Below are 20,720 nucleotides of genomic sequence, written 5' to 3' on the forward strand. Positions count from 1 at the left end.
CCCGGTTCAGTCCCGGTTTAGTCCCGGTTTAGTCCCGGTTCAGTCCCGGTTCAGTCCCGGTTCAGTCCCGGTTCAGTCCCGGTTCAGTCCTGGTTCAGTCCTGGTTTAGTCCCGGTTCAGTCCTGGTTCAGTCCTGGTTCAGTCCCGGTTTAGTCCCGGTTTAGTCCTGGTTCAGTCCTGGTTTAGTCCCGGTTTAGTCCTGGTTTAGTCCTGGTTCAGTCCCGGTTTAGTCCCGGTTTAGTCCCGCTTTAGTCCCGGTTTAGTCCCGGTTCAGTCCCGGTTCAGTCCTGGTTCAGTCCTGGTTCAGTCCTGGTTTAGTCCTGGTTCAGTCCTGGTTCAGTCCTGGTTCAGTCCTGGTTCAGTCCTGGTTTAGTCCTGGTTTAGTCCTGGTTCAGTCCCGGTTTAGTCCCGGTTTAGTCCCGGTTTAGTCCCGGTTTAGTCCCGGTTTAGTCCCGGTTCAGTCCCGGTTCAGTCCCGGTTCAGTCCTGGTTCAGTCCTGGTTCAGTCCCGGTTTAGTCCCGGTTTAGTCCCGCTTTAGTCCCGGTTTAGTCCCGGTTCAGTCCCGGTTTAGTCCCGGTTCAGTCCTGGTTCAGTCCTGGTTTAGTCCTGGTTCAGTCCTGGTTCAGTCCTGGTTCAGTCCTGGTTCAGTCCTGGTTCAGTCCTGGTTTAGTCCCGGTTTAGTCCTGGTTTAGTCCTGGTTTAGTCCTACGTTGCGGCTGATGGATCGTTAATCGTCTTGGTGCATATTCACGTTTTTAGCGTCACTTTTGTTCAGACTTTTGTGTCTCCAGGGTAACAGACGGGTTTTGTTTAAAAAGAGCTCTGTTCCTCATATCCAGTGCACACATCCACAAAATCACTTTTCCTGATGATTTATTTTTAGATTTTTAATGTGTTGTTTTGACGAATATAACATTTTCAGTATGATAATGTGAACCGTGGGTCAAATATTTTCTTAAACCTGATGTCTGTCCTCAGCTGCTCTACGAGGAGTGGGCCAGCTACAGTGTTTTCTACAAGTACCAGCCCATCGGACTCATCAGGTCAGACCCATTTTACACAAACTTAACCTACGGCTCCTGATGAATCCTTTCATCACCAGAGCACGGTATCGGCCAGCTGGTATCGATGCTTTTGGTCAATACCAATATTACTCAACCAATACTTTGCCAATATATCAGTGCATCTCTAATAATATTATTAGTCATTTTGACCATAGAATTCCAATATTAGACTGTTGTGTGTTTCAGTGACGTCACAACAGCTATAGGCCGATAGTATTTATTTTATCAAATGAATCTAGTTCAAATACAGATTTGTGTTGTAACGCAGTGAGTTCTTGGGTCTAGTCACTAATAGAAATGATCTGGTTCCACATTTTTGAATTTACAGTGTAATGAACTGCTGCGTTTCAGATGACATCACAACATTCTATAGGCCAATGAGATTTAATACAGAAAGAGGCAAAGCAAAAGACGAAATTTAAATCTGTCAACTGGACAAATCGTTGTAGGAGTGAAGATGCTGCTCATCCAAGCCTCTTCTTCTGTTCAAGCCTCTTCTGTTCTGGTCAGATTGCCAGTCTTCACTCCTACAGCGATTTGTCCAGTTGACAGTTTTAAATTTCGTCTTTTGCTGTGGATCAGATATGGACAAAGCTAAAATATATTATATATAATATAATTAATATATAATATTAATATTGATATAAAGATATAAGATGTAAATATACATTCAGAATACATCTGTCATTACCGGCCTAGCTACATGAGACACTGGAAGCCAATGTCTTTTTCACAGTAGTGTAGAGTTTTGTATATTTCTGTCAGAGCTGTAGTCCCTAAAGTAAGAACTGTGATATTTATCCTTTAGGAAGTACTTTGGGGAGAAGGTGGGGCTGTACTTCGCCTGGCTGGGAGTCTACACACAGATGCTGATCCCTGCTTCTCTGGTGGGAGTGATCGTGTTTCTGTACGGCTGTGCTTCTGTGGATGACAATAAACCGAGGTAAAGACACGACACACACATCTGCACACACTCACACAACACGACACCCCTCATAGTGTGTGTGTGTGTGTGTCTACAGTCACACAACACGACACCCCTCATAGTGTGTGTGTGTGTGTGTCTACAGTCACACATTCAACACGACACCCCTCATAGTGTGTGTGTGTGTGTGTCTACAGTCACACAACACGACACCCCTCATAGTGTGTGTGTGTGTGTGTGTGTCTACAGTCACACAACACGACACCCCTCATAGTGTGTGTGTGTGTGTGTCTACAGTCACACATTCAACACGACACCCCTCATAGTGTGTGTGTGTGTGTGTGTCTACAGTCACACAACACGACACCCCTCATTGTGTGTGTGTGTGTGTGTCTACAGTCACACATTCAACACGACACCCCTCATAGTGTGTGTGTGTGTGTGTCTACAGTCACACATTCAACACGACACCCCTCATAGTGTGTGTGTGTGTGTGTGTCTACAGTCACACAACACGACACCCCTCATTGTGTGTGTGTGTGTGTGTGTCTACAGTCACACAACACGACACCCCTCATAGTGTGTGTGTGTGTGTCTACAGTCACACATTCAACATGACACCCCTCATAGTGTGTGTGTGTGTGTGTGTGTGTGTCTACAGTCACACATTCAACATGACACCCCTCATAGTGTGTGTGTGTGTGTGTGTGTGTGTGTCTACAGTCACACATTCAACACGACACCCCTCATAGTGTGTGTGTGTGTGTGTGTCTACAGTCACACATTCAACACGACACCCCTCATAGTGTGTGTGTGTGTGTGTGTGTGTGTCTACAGTCACACATTCAACACGACACCCCTCATAGTGTGTGTGTGTGTGTGTGTGTGTCTACAGTCACACATTCAACATGACACCCCTCATAGTGTGTGTGTGTGTGTGTGTGTCTACAGTCACACATTCAACACGACACCCCTCATAGTGTGTGTGTGTGTGTGTCTACAGTCACACATTCAACACGACACCCCTCATAGTGTGTGTGTGTGTGTCTACAGTCACACATTCAACACGACACCCCTCATAGTGTGTGTGTGTGTGTGTGTGTCTACAGTCACACATTCAACATGACACCCCTCATAGTGTGTGTGTGTGTGTGTGTGTCTACAGTCACACATTCAACACGACACCCCTCATAGTGTGTGTGTGTGTGTGTGTCTACAGTCACAGTCACACATTCAACACGACACCCCTCATAGTGTGTGTGTGTGTGTGTGTGTCTACAGTCACACATTCAACACGACACCCCTCATAGTGTGTGTGTGTGTGTGTGTGTCTACAGTCACACATTCAACACGACACCCCTCATAGTGTGTGTGTGTGTGTGTGTGTGTGTCTACAGTCACAGTCACACATTCAACACGACACCCCTCATAGTGTGTGTGTGTGTGTGTGTGTGTGTCTACAGTCACACATTCAACACGACACCCCTCATAGTGTGTGTGTGTGTGTGTGTCTACAGTCACAGTCACACATTCAACATGACACCCCTCATAGTGTGTGTGTGTGTGTGTGTGTCTACAGTCACACATTCAACACGACACCCCTCATAGTGTGTGTGTGTGTGTGTGTGTCTACAGTCACACATTCAACACGACACCCCTCATAGTGTGTGTGTGTGTGTGTGTGTCTACAGTCACACATTCAACACGACACCCCTCATAGTGTGTGTGTGTGTGTGTGTGTGTCTACAGTCACACATTCAACACGACACCCCTCATAGTGTGTGTGTGTGTGTGTGTGTCTACAGTCACACATTCAACATGACACCCCTCATAGTGTGTGTGTGTGTGTGTGTGTCTACAGTCACACATTCAACACGACACCCCTCATAGTGTGTGTGTGTGTGTGTGTCTACAGTCACAGTCACACATTCAACACGACACCCCTCATAGTGTGTGTGTGTGTGTGTGTGTCTACAGTCACACATTCAACACGACACCCCTCATAGTGTGTGTGTGTGTGTGTGTGTCTACAGTCACACATTCAACACGACACCCCTCATAGTGTGTGTGTGTGTGTGTGTCTACAGTCACACATTCAACACGACACCCCTCATAGTGTGTGTGTGTGTGTGTGTGTGTGTGTGTGTCTACAGTCACACATTCAACACGACACCCCTCATAGTGTGTGTGTGTGTGTGTCTACAGTCACACATTCAACATGACACCCCTCATAGTGTGTGTGTGTGTGTCTACAGTCACAGTCACACATTCAACACGACACCCCTCATAGTGTGTGTGTGTGTGTGTGTGTGTGTCTACAGTCACACATTCAACACGACACCCCTCATAGTGTGTGTGTGTGTGTGTGTGTGTGTGTGTGTGTCTACAGTCACAGTCACACATTCAACACGACATCTCTCTCTGTTCCACCTTATGTCATATTTTTTAAGTTAATTATTTTAGCTTCAGCTGAACTGAAATACTCCACGATACAGTAAAATAACCATAAGTTGTTTTTTTAAAAAACTTCTGTACAGTTGAGATTCTCAATAGAAAATCTCCAATATCTGCTGCCAACTGAGGAGTGAAGCAGTTTAAAGGCTTAAACAACAGATATAGTTTCAGAGTTTGTCAGTTTGACAGTTTTCAGATTATTCATATGATTCTAGTGAAAGTGTTTGGAGTTTAAAAACATTCATCCATTCATGTTCTTGCTCTTATCCGGGGCTGGGTCCCGTGGGTACCAGTCTAAGCCGGGACTCATAGATTTCCCCAGATCCTCTAGTGTGACCCTAAGGCTTTCCCAGGCCAGTCGAGAGACATAGTCCCTCCGGCCTGTCCTGGGTCTCCCCCGGCGCCTCCTCCCCTGTCACCGAGCTCCTCACCCTATCTCTAAGGGAGCGCCCAGCCCAGCGTCCTCCACAGGCCAATTTATCCATGATCTTGTCCTTTCGGTCATTACCCAGAGCTCAAAATGTGAGGACAGGAACATTTAAAAACATGGGACCGCAATTACATCACAAGGTGAAATATGGTGTTTTCAGGTTGAGAGGAGAAAACTGGCTAAATTTGTGTTAATGAAAGAAAACAAAACTCCAGGTTTGTTTTAATGAGGTTACAACATTATAACGTAGATTTAAAATACAGGCCCTTTAAACTGTACTGACACGCAGAAGTCTGTGTTACCCAATGTAAACATGGTGTCAGGCTCAGACAGAGTGAGGACATATTTACACTTACACAATCAAACAAAGGCATCATTGCTACATCCACTTATCACAGAATCTACATGTGTCACTGCTGTTAGGAAAGACTCAGACCCAGACCATTCACTCACATAAACAGTAAGTGCCCAAAGACACAGTCAGTCAAGTCCGTCAGATGAAACTAGAGATGGTTTGAAATCGAGAATCATGTTTTAAAACTGATGACATGGCCTAACCCAACCAGCAAGATGGATTCTGTGATACTCGTGAGTTCACAAACTCATGAGAATCTTAAAATACTCCCACTTTAAGGTTCAAACTCACCCAGTAACTGGAGGATCCATTCAATTAAATGTTCTTTTATATGTCACATTTAAAACAACTTCAGCTGAACCAAAGAGCCTCACATAAAAGTCAACAAAAACAAACAAAAGAACACAACACAAGAACAGAACAAGAAAACACCTGTATGTCCTGTGTAGTGTTAAATACCAGGGAGAAGAGGCGGGTCTAGTGTTAATTACCAGGGAGAAGAGGAGAAGAGGCGGGGCTAGTGTTAAATACCAGGGAGAAGAGGTGGGTTTTCAGTCTAGTTTCAAACTGTGTTCAAAATTGAGAGGATCTGACAGGCAGAGGGCGCTGTTCCATACTCTGGGTGCTGACACAGAAAAAGCTCTATCACCTCTGGTCTTGAACCTGGCTTTGTGCAGCAGGAGGTGGTCAGCTGACCTCTGACCTCAGGGCTCTGGGTGGCCAAACACCACAGTTTTATTTTGATTTAAGTTCAGGAAGTCTGCACATCCCTGAGACTGTCCTGCTCTGACTGGACACATCCCTGAGACTGTCCTGCTCTGACTGTGGACACATCTCTGAGACTGTCCTGCTCTGACTGTGGACACATCCCTGAGACTGTCCTGCTCTGACTGTGGACACATCTCTGAGACTGTCCTGCTCTGACTGTGGACACATCCCTGAGACTGTCCTGCTCTGACTGTGGACACATCTCTGAGACTGTCCTGCTCTGACTGTGGACACATCCCTGAGACTGTCCTGCTCTGACTGTGGACACATCCCTGAGACTGTCCTGCTCTGACTGTGGACACATCTCTGAGACTGTCCTGCTCTGACTGTGGACACATCCCTGAGACTGTCCTGCTCTGACTGTGGACACATCTCTGAGACTGTCCTGCTCTGACTGTGGACACATCCCTGAGACTGTCCTGCTCTGACTGTGGACACATCTCTGAGACTGTCCTGCAGACACTGACTGTGGACACATCCCTGAGACTGTCCTGCTCTGACTGTGGACACATCCCTGAGACTGTCCTGCTCTGACTGTGGACACATCTCTGAGACTGTCCTGCTCTGACTGTGGACACATCCCTGAGACTGTCCTGCTCTGACTGTGGACACATCCCTGAGACTGTCCTGCTCTGACTGTGGACACATCTCTGAGACTGTCCTGCAGACACTGACTGTGGACACATCTCTGAGACTGTCCTGCTCTGACTGTGGACACATCCCTGAGACTGTCCTGCTCTGACTGTGGACACATCTCTGAGACTGTCCTGCTCTGACTGTGGACACATCTCTGAGACTGTCCTGCTCTGACTGTGGACACATCCCTGAGACTGTCCTGCTCTGACTGTGGACACATCTCTGAGACTGTCCTGCTCTGACTGTGGACACATCTCTGAGACTGTCCTGCTCTGACTGTGGACACATCTCTGAGACTGTCCTGCTCTGACTGTGGACACATCCCTGAGACTGTCCTGCTCTGACTGTGGACACATCTCTGAGACTGTCCTGCTCTGACTGTGGACACATCTCTGAGACTGTCCTGCTCTGACTGTGGCGTGACTTTCTTTGGCGGTCACTGATACCTTATATTTGAATCTCATCTACAATACAATGAAATGCAAAGTTTTCCTAAAAGTGCATTTTGTAAATTTCCATCAGAATTACATCAAGACTAAAGGACAACACCAGGTGTAGGGGAGTTTTTTCTGGTGTGTTGAGCCTGAGCCTGACTGGGTATAATCTCACTAAGATGCCTTAGTGTTTTCCACACTTTCTGGAGCTCTTCCTCTGTGAGGGGACAGTGAGCTCAGGTCGGCCGGGACTCACACCGAGTGAGGAGTGAGTCTGGGTGCTTGAGCTTCAAAAGAAACCATTCATGAGATCACTAATAAGGGGCTGGCGGTCGTAGACTAGCACTATCTTGGCACAAAGCACAAACGACAGCTGGTACACGCCGGCGCCATCTAGCCTTTCTGACAAAGCTTCTAAGATTTGTACAGCAACCAAAGGTGAAGCACCCAAACGAACCAAACCAAACATGGCGACGCAAACAGACGTGCTTCAGCGTCATTGCCTTTACAAATCTGTAGAAGAAATATTGGACCAATATATCGCACACTCACTACACTGTGATGATGTTTGGCTAATCGGCTTTGTCTGAGTTCTTTCTTAGAACCACAAAACATATCTTGGAGTCAAACCTTGAAGCCAGTAGTTAATGTTCTGCTAAATAAGCCAGAGCTGTGCTATGTCTATACTATATTTGCCTGACGAAATACTACATTTCAAGGCTTCTTTCTGCCTGCTCCCATCTGCTGTACTGACAGCTCCTGCTGGGACGTTCCATCACTTCCCAAACTATCGACTTTGCATTTTTATGTTTCCGGTTCATTTGATATAATATGTCACACTTTAAATGATACAAAAATGTCAAACTCGATTCGATACTAAGGAGTAAATTCAATATTCAATACTGATTCTGATTCCACAATAATAATTTAAAAACTCTTTATTTAGACCAGGCATACCCAAAGTCTGGCCCGGGGGCCAATTGCGGTCCGTGTACAAATTTCCACTGGCCCACAGCCTCTGGAATAAAAATAATTATGTGTGGCCCATTGCACTGTTGACCAACGTAAAATACACATTTACAAGCAATATTATATTTCACCAAGGATGGCAGCAGATCTGGGCCGTGCTCTGAGGTCGCGCTCTTGCTGATTTTTAACAGCAATTGGATAAAGACAGGTTTAAAGAAATTCGATCATTTGCTAAGAAAATGCTGAGTTTGTTTAGTTCTCGGTTATGAACTTTAACAAGAACGGAGCGAGGACAAGACTGACTCACCTGTGTGACGTTTTGCTCATCCAAACCACCGTCTTTGAGCCAGACCAGGCCTATTTACTACAGTCCAGTCTCAGTTTCAGTCCAGTCTCAGTTTCAGTCCAGTCTCAGTTTGTTTGGTGAATACATTTGAAAATCTCAGTGAATAAATTTTATTGTGATAATCAAAACCACAGATTAAATGTTCACTTTTTCATGTTTATAATCTGTGTATAATTCATTTAGTTTTTTAAAGGTGAAAGTTGCAATTAAAAAAAAGTAAAAAAATAATTAAATAGTTCATGTGCATTTAATATTAATGGTTCAAAGAATGATCAGGGTGAGTGTTCGGCCCCCACACCTTTTCGCCTCACTGAATCTGGCCCTCATTGCAAAAAGTTTGGACACCCCTGATTTAGACAATATAATGACACAGATTTATCCACCCATTTAGTCGCAGTAATGACAAAACATCCAAGCAGCAGCCTGACTGTCACGCTTCACCCGCACACTGTAAATATGTAAACAAGCACTTAATTTCTTCTAGATCAGTGGTTCTTAACCTGGGTTCGATTGAACCCTAGGGGTTCGGCGGAGGTCAAGACACACACCAGACTCATATGATTCGCGGACTGCGAGCGTCTCCAGACGCCGGCCGTGTCCCAATTCGACAAATGCACCTTTGATGTGCTTATCGAAGAACTCGCCCGACTTAAATGAGCCGTTCAAACGGCATAAAAACATAAAACGACATAAAAACAAAGAAAAGGAACAGACTTTGCTGTGAAAATGACATGAGCGTGGCCAAGGGGAAGCCCTGCATTTCTGAACTGGTCTCTCAAAGGCAACAGCAGAAGTCACTGATTTCCAGTAAATATTCATTATTATTATTATTCTAGCCTGATGGAAATGAGGTGATGGGTGTGTGTTAAAATGTTAAAAATAATAAATAGCATAAATACAGTAAGTTCATTATTGGAATACATAAGATTAAAAATTCAAATAATTTCAGTGTGGTAGAATTAAACAAGGTCAAGTCTTTGTAAAAAGGTATATATGTAATTTGTTGTGAGTTCATGCGTTGTACTGATTTTATTCTTTGATGTTAACGCACGGTTCATTTTGTGCACCAGTAAAACAAACATATGTCTTGAATTTGAAAAAAATAATATTTTATTTTTCAATAAAGAAGGGTTCGGTGAATGTGCACATGAAACTGGGTTCAGTACCTCCAACAAGGTTAAGAACCACTGTTCTAGATGTTTCTTTTGAAAGACATTTTGACAGACATTTTGAGGGCACCAGTGATGGCCGGTTCCTCACTAACCTGCTTGTATGTTCCATCTGTCCTGTTGCAGTATGGAGATCTGTGACGTCCGGAACAATATTACCATGTGCCCACTGTGCGATCAGGCCTGCAGCTACTGGAAGCTGACCGACGCCTGCGGCACTGCCCGGGCCAGCCACCTGTTTGATAACCCAGCCACTGTCTTCTTCTCCATCTTCATGGCTCTGTGGGGTGAGTCAAACTTAGACGAGATACATCTCAGATGTTGCATCTTACACGGCCTGGACATGTTTTTACCCCATGTATTTGAGACAAATGTGTCTTGCCCCAGCACTTCTTCAGTTTTTATTTGGGGATGGTCTGTTTGGTAACAGGAATGACACTTTAAACTGTTTTGCCAGTGGCAAGGCCATGCTTCTGCTACTACAGATGTTGATTGAATAAGTTTGGAGAACAAAATATTTTTGATTTGTGCATAAAAAATTGGGAATAGAAATGGCATCACAGACTTACCTGGTGTGTGCACTAAGCTGGAATAAGTACAGAAGCGTGAGACAGCATCCCGCCCAACCCTTAAACTAAGACTACCATTCAAAGATTCAAACTGTTTGAAGTTATTTAGTATATAACATCTGTTGCTGTATTTCATAATTCAATGTACAGAGCAAATACTTCACTGCATTGACAAATACTGCAACTATAATCAGAAAGAGTTAACCATGTGGCATTTTTGGCCTGTGCACTGAGAGTGAAATCTTGCAGCTGTCTCGGAGTTCTTGCAGCTCAGCAGAACAAACAGAATGAAAATGTGCCGGGCTCTCCTGTGAACTGGTGCCAAGTGGAGGTGCCATCTGGAGGTGGCATCAGGCCTTCAGAGAAGGGCATGTGGATACAGGAAGTAGCGGTCAGTTCAGAACAGAATCCCTCTACCTGTGTCATCAGCACTGAAACAAATTTACAAGGAACACATATTTGGGACAGCATTCATTTAAGAAAATAAAAGTGGTGCTGTTATTTATTTGAATTAGGGCTGGGCCATATATCAAAAAAAAATAAAATCTCGATTTGTTTTGCACACAGTGGACGATTACCATTTTAACTGATTTTAATCGAGCTCAGAGCAGAGACTGCTTGACTTTGTCAGCTCGTCTTTTAAACAGGAGAAGCTCCATAACCTCTTATTTAAGAAATTGGAAACTGCTAGTACCCTCCAGATCCACTTTGGACCCCTCAAAAAGGGTGGTACAGTTCACGTTTAGAAAGTGGAGACATTCAGTGAACCAGTGAAAACGAGGCTTTAGATTCAGGCCACACGGGTCACCCAGGCCCCCGCATGGCCATTTTTTTAAATCTACAAGAGCAGGATGCAAAAATACACTACAATTCAACAAACCTGATGTGATGTGCAGTAGTTTCATTACAATGTGATAGCACTCTGAAGGAGGAGTGACTTAGCGTGGAGAGCAAAGAAAAAGGGGGGCTCACAGTGTCAATGTATTTTATTGCAATGTTTTATGGATGCTACTTTTTCCTTTAAAAAGACTTTGGTTCTGTCATAATTCAAATAACTAAGATTTAAAAATGCTTAATAACAGTTATTTCATTTGGGTTATTGTTACATTCCTCCTGGTAATCTAAATATGTCTGTGTAGCCGTTGATACTGCACAGAAGTGTAATTCCCCCTTTGTAAGGAAATGTTGTGATGTGATTTGGTCCTGACTGCTGCTCGTCTACAAATTAAAAGCTTATTTCCATAAATCAATGTTCTGTGCTGGTCAGTTCTGAGGAGGAACCAGTTGAGAGTCGCATGAGCCCTGGAGTCCAGAGGTTTAAACGGGATCAATGCTCCAGGCTGTAGGTCAGACCTGGTTCCATGATTGACTTTGGGGACCGGGCTCCTCATTTACACAGAAATGACCGATGTCTGTCCATTTCAATGCTCTGTTAGTGCAGCCGCTCCTAACGACACAACAGCAAACAGAAACATCCAATCCTGTTTCTCAATCAGTCCATCGGCCGATCTGAACCTCCATGACAAGTCACACTCTATGGATCCACTCGGCTGCTGAGCGTTGGCTGAGCTTTGTAGATTAGGAACAGAAAGTCCCAAAAGCTATCAATTAGCTGAAATAAAACCATTACTAAACTGGCCACAATCATGGCAATTCTAATTACAATTTGTTAAAGGAAGTGTATGCAGTTTGTGCTCTTACAGTTAAACAAAGTACTACAAGCTGAACTTGTGTGTCCAGAGCCTTGACCTGTACATAGAGGACACATACATGTTTGTCTCATTCTCAGTTTATGGACAGGCCTCATGTTCAGAGCCTCCGGATTCACTCCCTGAGCCGCAGAGGCTGCACTAGCACTGAGTCCTGAGTGGCTGCAAATGCTCGGTTTTATATAGTGACCGTTCATATCAGAGAAAGTCATTTAAGTTTAAACCAACTGAATTTCAGCGTTGAACCTGGCAACACAAATGAGAGAGGCTCATTCTGCTTTTTGATTGGATATTGGATATTCTTTGGTTGTTAGTCTTCTCATGTTTAAACACTAAGTTAAAACATAAACCTGTCCATCATGTCCAATGTTCTTGTAATTAAGAATAAATCAGTATTAGAATTGTAATCGCCATGTTTACAGATTTTAAAATCTAAATTTTACTGCACATACATTTTTCTATGTAAATCAAAATCTTTATCAGTGCACTTTTCAAACACATCTAAGAGAATACACATTTGAGAAAAATTACACAAAAATAACCCAAGAAGAATGCATTTCAGAAGACGTTTGTAGGTCTAAACTAAACTGTTTATATAGTTTTCTGCAGATGACAACGTTTTACAAGTCAAACTGTGATTGGATTGGAATGAACCTGACAAGCCTTTTCTATTTCATTGCTTTCATACAATTTGTACTGACAGCCGTACAGTCTGCGTCTCCAAAGCTCAAAATTCTCTGTTCCACCTTGTGATGTCATGAAGTGGCAGTTTTCAACTTAACAGCTCCTTTTACCTTTCATTCAGTAGAGATTGGCAATTCCAGGGCGGAAATCATCCAAATAATACTAGTGAAGGTGTGTGGATTTTAAAAACACAGTGGAGCACTCACTGTATTACCACATGATGACATCACAAGGTGTGTTTGAGAGAAGAACTGTTTGTGTGTGAAACAAAACACAACTCCAAGTCTGTTTGTGATGAGGAAACATTAGAACAGATGAAAAACCAGCGTAGTACTGGGCCTTTAAATCCACATTAGTGCCTGACTGTGCTTGTCCTGCAGCTGTCCTGTTCATGGAGCACTGGAAGAGGAGGCAGATGAGACTCAACTACATCTGGGACCTGACGGGCTTCGCCGAGGAAGAGGAGGTAAGAGCTAATGCAAACACCGCAACATTCAAACATGTTCTCACAACATTAAGGTACCCAGACCAGCGGCACAATGAGAGCAGAACTGTGCTGGAAGAGCCGCATCAGCACCATGGACAGCACAAAAGCACAAAGCCCAACACGACACGATGTAAAGATGAACATGGGCCGGATTCATTTAACTGCTCGGTTCATTCGTCTCTTTAATGTTACAGTCCCACATGAGTCTAACGTGCACGCAAACGGACTCTTGGCCCTAGGTACACACACACAGTTTATATATATATATATATATATAAGTTTTTTTCTCACTGTCTGACTAAACTTTTCCTATAAAAGTAAATAAAATAAATAATTTTATCCTAATTAATTTAATCCTAATTGATTTCATAAAAAAACAAAACAAAAAAAAACTGTGTTAGCATGCAAGTTGTTGTTAGCTTTACACTTATAACAAAACTCAGCACTGGTCTCTGGTGAAAATTGATTATAACCTCATCATGGTCAATCATTAAAATGCTCTGAAGGTGTAAGGAAAGTGAGGAATAACGTTGGACTGCTGCAAACCAGTTAAAATGATTTTATTTTATCTTTTAAGACAGTACAAATGAGTCAGTGCTTTTAAGTCGTTCGGCTGTCACTCCAAAACAAATCTTTTTGGAGTTAGACAATAGACGTGAGCGCGTTTATAGAAAAGATTGTGTTTGAATGTGCAGTGGTGACTCAGTGAATGTTCCCACACAGTCCTGACAGCCGCCAACATCCCTCTGTCCAGACCGCAGTCTCTTCAGCGCCTTCATAGATCCTGGCACAGCCTGGGCAGGGCCCTTCACTGTGCCTAGTGGAGGCCCTTCACTGGGCCTGTGGGGGCCCTTCACTGGGCCTGGCGGGGGCCCTTCACTGGGCCAGGTGGGGGCCCTTCACTGGGCCTGTGGGGGCTCTTCACTGTGCCTAGTGGAGGCCCTTCACTGGGCCAGGTGGGGGCCCTTCACTGGGCCTGTGGGGGCCATTCATGGGACCAGGTGGATTCACTGACTGCTCTGTTTTTGTCTTTGTGTCGTGTTTTTCAGGAGGAACACAAGGTCTGGACACAGTTGCCACAACCTGCTGCTTTTCTCAATGCATCTGTATCACTTTGTACATCATGTAACTTTTTAAAGCTTTTAACCCACAAAAGACCTGATGTACTAAACCTCTGCGTGGACTAAAGTGCAGGTCTGATAGTGCACACACACATATCTCATCACTGTGCTAAGCACATCAAAACAACTGTGCTGCAAAATAACTCATAGATGGATGAATGGATGGATAGATGGATGGATGGATGAATGAATGGATCGATTGATAAATAGATGGATGGAAGGATAAATAGATGGATAAATGGATGAATGGAATGCATGGATCAATAAATAGATGATGCAGGGATAAATAGATGGATAAATGGATGGATAGATGGACAGATTGTTAAATAGATAGATGTTCAGCAGTATGGTGTCAGAAGATACGATAAACCCACTCACAGTATGAATGTGTGTTTTGCAAAGGTTTTTTGTTTCATCATTAAAATACATCTGCAGTTGAATAAATGCAAGATGAACAAACTTAATGCCATACTGTGGAGCATTCCTCGCTCCATCAGAAACGTTAAATAGTGCAAGTAATTCATTTTGGGCTGACTAAACAGAGTCCCTATTCCAGCCTAGGCCCATCGTTCTTATTCAAACAGACTCACTGCTGCAGAGTTTAGTACATCAGGGCCCTCTGCTCACATCACTCACTGAGCTGCTTGTATCTTTTCAGTCTGTCCCAGAGTCTGCGCCTGCATCACTGATCACTGCACACAGTCTGCACACATCACTGCTCACACTAACCTGCTTGTATCTTTTCAGCCTGTCCCAGAGTCTGCGCCTGCACCGTGGCGTGCTCAGGGGTTCACTCAGCGCACATGGCACATATCCTCAACTTTTTCAACATATGATGAATGATGGTTTCAGTCCAAGATTATCGAAACAAAAAAAAACATACTGTAGAAATTGAAGAAAGTGTATGTATGTGTGTGTGTGTGTATATATATATATATATATATATATATATATATATATATATATATATATATATATATATATATATATATATATATATATATATATATATAAAATTGTTTGCCTGTGATAATTGTACCAAACAATGGCGACTTGAGTGGGACTCGAACTCAGTCCTGACTTGACTATAACCATGTTCTTCAGATCTGCTTTTCCTGAAGCTAACCCCAAATGTCTGTACATGTAGTGCATTTTGTTGGTATGCTTCAGATATGGGTCATGCAGTTTTTCTCTCTCCTATCTCTTCTTACCATCACAGGGAGACGCCTCATGCGTGTCTAATCGGCTAATGTCATCTTTGTGTCATTCTATGTGACAGCAGCTAACAGCTAACATGGGCGCTGCTTGGGTTTGGTGATGTCACTATATCATGGTCATTATAAGAGGACCTATTAAAAGACCAAAATTAATCAGCTCCTCCAAATCAGAGGCCATGGCTCTCAACCCAAAAAAGGTGGCTTGCCCTCTCTGGGTGGGTGGAGACATGCTGCCTCAATAGATAGATAGATGGATAAGCCTTTATTAGTCCCACAGTGGGGAAATTCCAGAGTGGAGGAGTTCAAGTATGTCGGGCTCTTGTTCACGTGAGATTGACAGTTGGATCGGTGCAGCGTCTGCAGTGATGCGGTCGCTGTATTGGTCTGTTGTGGTGAAGAAGGAGCTGAGTCCAAAGCCAAAGCTCTTACGTCAATCTATGCTCCTGCCCTCACCTATGGTCATGAGCTTTAGGTAATGAAAGGAGATCCCGGATTTAATCGGCCAAAATGAGATTCCTCCACAGGGTGGCTGGGCACTCCCTTAGAGATAGGGTGAGGAGCTCAGTCACACGGGAGGAGCTTGGAGTAGCTCCACATCGAGAGGAACAGCTGAGGTGGCTCGGTCATCTGTTCAGGATGCCCCCTGGACACCTCCCTAGGAAGGTGTTCCCGAAATATCCCACTGGGAGGAGGCCCCATGAAGACCCAGGACACGCTGGAGGGACTATGTTTCTCATCTGGCCTGGGAACTCCTTGAGATCCCACCAGAGGAGCTTAAGGATGCATCCTGTACCTGCACGTCTCACCTAGAAATCCTAGAAAAAGAGATATTTGGCATCTCCAAGTTTCATACACTACTGTAGACTGAAACAGTCCTGGAGACTGAAACAGTCCTGGAGACTGAAACAGTCCTGGAGACTGAAACAGTCCTGGAGACTGAAACAGTCCTGGTGCTTCTGAGGTGTTTTGGTGTTCTCCTTCATGGTGGGCCACAGTCTCTCTAACCCTGAGGTCCTGTTTAACCTCACCAGGCTGTATCTGCCTCTGCGCTGGACTCTGCTTTGTTCTCTGTGGACTATGATGACCGCTGTCTTCACAACTGTGTAACCGCTTTTCTGTTTATAGGACCACAATCGGGCTGAGTATGAGTTCCGTGTCATGCAGAAGTCATTGAAAAAGGAACATTGCACTCCCAAGGTACATCTCATGACGTACCACGGATAGACCTGACCGCTGAGACACAAACCTGACCACTGATAGAGACCTGACCACCAAGACACAGATCTGACTGCTTATAGGCAAACCTGAACACTGAGACACAGATCTGACCGCTGAGACACAGACCTGACCGCTGAGACACAGACCTGACCGCTGAGACACAGACGTGACCGCTGAGACACAGAGAGATCAAGTGATGAGTCTTTCTGAAATGGAAGCTAATGACAAGTATAAAAGTCGGGCAGTGGTTATCGTCTAATAAAGAAGTGACAGTTTGGAGAGAAGTAGCTACAATAATGAGCCTGTATCTCATCTCTCTATATCAGACTGATAAACATCAGACTTCTTCACTTTAAACACTTCAGATGACAAGAAATCATGTTTATTTGATCAAAATTTTACATAAAATCCATCTAAGAAGCTACATGAATGCGTGTGCTCCCTGCCCCTGTCCTCTGGATGTGGCCCTGAGTCTGAGCCGAGTCTCGTCCAGTGGAGTGGGTGGACGTGACATGATGCTGCAGTGGCCCGGGTTAGCCGTGCCTCACTGCCCTCACACAGTCTGTTTATGTAAGCCTGTGCTCCGGGGCAGCGAGGAGAGATGGAGAGCCAGGATGTGGAAGGAACAACCACAAAGACGAGAGCAGGGCAGCAACAGGGGCTGGGGTCTGGGGCATTCGTAGAACTGAGTGTAATGAACAGTATTTCCTAGCCTGATTTATTGAGGTTATAAAAACCCCAAACAAAGTGGAATCTGAATTTGTCTGAAAAAACCTGTCAAAAGACCCAAGAGTTGATGATTCAGAAAATCTCTGAACTTTTACAAATCCCAGGCAGTTTTGCACATACGCTCATATGTCAGTTTTAGTTTTCTTTAGACTTGGTTTAGTCCTGCTTATGTCCTGGTTTAGTCCAGTTTTAGTCCTGGTTTAGTCCTACTTTAAACCTGGTTTAGTCTGGCTTTAGTCCTGGTTTAGTCCTACTTCAGACCTGGTTTAGTCTGGCTTTAGTCCTGGCTTAGTCCTACTTCAGACCTGGTTTAGTCTGGCTTTAGTCCTGGTTTAGTCCTACTTCAGACCTGGTTTAGTCTGCTTTAGTCCTGGTTTAGTCCTACTTCAGACCTGGTTTAGTCTGCTTTGGTCCTGGTTTAGTCCTTCTCTGACCTGTGCTGTGTTTTCAGGGGGAGAAGGTGAAGCTGACCTGCACAGACCGGATGCCAGCCTACGTCACCACTCTGGTCATCATGTTGTTCATGGTACAGCTCCATCGGGTCACTCTCCATCTGCAGCTCAACACAACCTCACTGTGACTTAAGTTGTTTGTATATTACACAAAAGTGTAGGCAGGACACAGGCCTGTGTGGAACATACAACCACAGAAGAGCCGCATCGAAACGAAAAAGTGAATAAACAGGCCACATGTGCTCAGATATGTGGTCATTTAAGGAGGTCACTGGCAAGTTGCATCGCAGAGGCGGTGGATGAAGGGGAGGTGGCTGAAGGAGAGGTGGATGAAGGAGAGTTGGATGAAGAGCAGGTGGATGAAGGGGAGGTGGATGAAGAGGAGGTGGCTGAAGGAGAGGTGGATGAAGGAGAGTTGGATGAAGAGCAGGTGGATGAAGGGGAGGTGGATGAAGAGGAGGTGGCTGCAGGGGAAGTGGATTAAGGGGTGGTGGATGAAGGGGAGGTGGATGAATGGGAGGTGGATGAATGGGAGGTGGATGAAGAGCAGGTGGATGAATGGGAGGTGGATGAAGGGGAGGTGGATGAAGGAGAGGTGGATGAATGGGAGGTGGATGAAGGGGAGGTGGATGAAGAGGAGGTGGCTGCAGGGGAAGTGGATGAAGGGGAGGTGGATGCAGGGGAGGTGGATGAAGGGAAGGTGGATGCAGGGGAAGTGGATGAATGGGTGGTGGATGAAGGGGAGGTGGATGAAGGGGAGTTGGATGAAGGGAAGGTGGATGAAGAGGTGGCTGCAGGGGAAGTGGATGAATGGGAGGTGGATGAAGGGGAGTTGGATGAATGGGAGGTGGATGAATGGGAGGTGGATGAAGAGGAGGTGGATGAAGGGGAGGTGGATGAAGGGTGGATGTGATGATCTTTTTTGACATAATTTCATAAATCTGGGCTTTATGTTTTAGATGAAAACAGAGCAGCTGTTTTATTCTTTTTTCATTACAAACTAATCCATAATCACACTGAATATCCACACCTGTTCACCTGCGCTCCTCCTCCGTCTCACCTGTGCTCCTCCTCTGTCTCACCTGTGCTCCTCGTCCGTCTCACCTGCGCTCCTCCTCCGTCTCACCTGTGCTCCTCCTCCGTCTCACCTGTGCTCCTCTGTCTCACCTGTGCTCCTCCTCCGTCTCACCTGTGCTCCTCTGTCTCACCTGTGCTCCTCGTCCGTCTCACCTGCGCTCCTCCTCCGTCTCACCTGTGCTCCTCGTCCGTCTCACCTGCGCTCCTCCTCCGTCTCACCTGCGCTCCTCCTCCGTCTCACCTGCGCTCCTCCTCTGTCTCACCTGTGCTCCTCGTCCGTCTCACCTGCGCTCCTCCTCCGTCTCACCTGTGCTCCTCCTCCGTCTCACCTGTGCTCCTCTGTCTCACCTGTGCTCCTCTGTCTCACCTGTGCTCCTCCTCCGTCTCACCTGTGCTCCTCCTCCGTCTCACCTGTGCTCCTCTGTCTCACCTGTGCTCCTCTGTCTCACCTGCGCTCCTCCTCCATCTCACCTGTGCTCCTCTTCCGTCTCACCTGTGCTCCTCGTCCGTCTCACCTGTGCTCCTCCTCCATCTCACCTGCGCTCCTCCTCCGTCTCACCTGTGCACCTCTGTCTCACCTGTGCTCCTCCTCCGTCTCACCTGTGCTCCTCCTCCGTCTCACCTGTGCTCCTCCTCTGTCTCACCTGTGCTCCTCGTCCGTCTCACCTGTGCTCCTCGTCCGTCTCACCTGCGCTCCTCCTCCGTCTCACCTGCGCTCCTCCTCCGTCTCACCTGCGCTCCTCCTCCGTCTCACCTGCGCTCCTCGTCCGTCTCACCTGCGCTCCTCCTCCGTCTCACCTGCGCTCCTCCGTCTCACCTGCGCTCCTCCTCCGTCTCACCTGCGCTCCTCCTCCGTCTCACCTGTGCTCCTCCTCCGTCTCACCTGTGCTCCTCCTCTGTCTCACCTGTGCTCCTCTGTCTCACCTGCGCTCCTCCTCCGTCTCACCTGTGCACCTCCGTCTCACCTGTGCTCCTCCTCCGTCTCACCTGTGCTCCTCTGTCTCACCTGTGCTCCTCCTCCGTCTCACCTGTGCTCCTCTGTCTCACCTGTGCTCCTCGTCCGTCTCACCTGCGCTCCTCCTCCGTCTCACCTGTGCTTCTCGTCCGTCTCACCTGCGCTCCTCCTCCGTCTCACCTGCGCTCCTCCTCCGTCTCACCTGCGCTCCTCCTCTGTCTCACCTGTGCTCCTCTGTCTCACCTGCGCTCCTCCTCCGTCTCACCTGTGCACCTCCGTCTCACCTGTGCTCCTCCTCCGTCTCACCTGTGCTCCTCTGTCTCACCTGTGCTCCTCCTCCGTCTCACCTGTGCTCCTCTGTCTCACCTGTGCTCCTCGTCCGTCTCACCTGCGCTCCTCCTCCGTCTCACCTGTGCTCCTCGTCCGTCTCACCTGCGCTCCTCCTCCGTCTCACCTGCGCTCCTCCTCCGTCTCACCTGCGCTCCTCCTCTGTCTCACCTGTGCTCCTCGTCCGTCTCACCTGCGCTCCTCCTCCGTCTCACCTATGCTCCTCCTCCGTCTCACCTGTGCTCCTCTGTCTCACCTGTGCTCCTCTGTCTCACCTGTGCTCCTCCTCCGTCTCACCTGTGCTCCTCCTCCGTCTCACCTGTGCTCCTCTGTCTCACCTGTGCTCCTCTGTCTCACCTGCGCTCCTCCTCCATCTCACCTGTGCTCCTCTTCCGTCTCACCTGTGCTCCTCGTCCGTCTCACCTGTGCTCCTCCTCCATCTCACCTGCGCTCCTCCTCCGTCTCACCTGTGCACCTCTGTCTCACCTGTGCTCCTCCTCCGTCTCACCTGTGCTCCTCCTCCGTCTCACCTGTGCTCCTCCTCCGTCTCACCTGTGCTCCTCGTCCGTCTCACCTGTGCTCCTCGTTCGTCTCACCTGCGCTCCTCCTCCGTCTCACCTGCGCT

General features: G+C 46.3%; 1 protein-coding gene across 2 annotated transcripts in view; it reads left to right on the forward strand.

The window, feature by feature from the left end:
• ano1a (anoctamin 1, calcium activated chloride channel a) overlaps positions 1-20,720 on the forward strand; it is an 82,581-nt gene that overhangs the window by 48,073 nt on the left and 13,788 nt on the right. For both annotated transcript variants that reach the window (XM_033991248.2, XM_055232311.1), the window contains exons 10-16: positions 979-1,043; positions 1,873-2,007; positions 9,677-9,837; positions 12,893-12,978; positions 14,049-14,060; positions 16,463-16,534; positions 17,736-17,810. In XM_033991248.2, the coding sequence (XP_033847139.1) occupies positions 979-1,043; positions 1,873-2,007; positions 9,677-9,837; positions 12,893-12,978; positions 14,049-14,060; positions 16,463-16,534; positions 17,736-17,810 (606 nt within the window). The remainder of the gene's footprint in view (positions 1-978; positions 1,044-1,872; positions 2,008-9,676; positions 9,838-12,892; positions 12,979-14,048; positions 14,061-16,462; positions 16,535-17,735; positions 17,811-20,720) is intronic.

Source organism: Periophthalmus magnuspinnatus, chromosome 3 (assembly GCF_009829125.3).
Source record: "Periophthalmus magnuspinnatus isolate fPerMag1 chromosome 3, fPerMag1.2.pri, whole genome shotgun sequence".
Classification (NCBI taxonomy): Eukaryota; Metazoa; Chordata; class Actinopteri; order Gobiiformes; family Gobiidae; genus Periophthalmus; species Periophthalmus magnuspinnatus.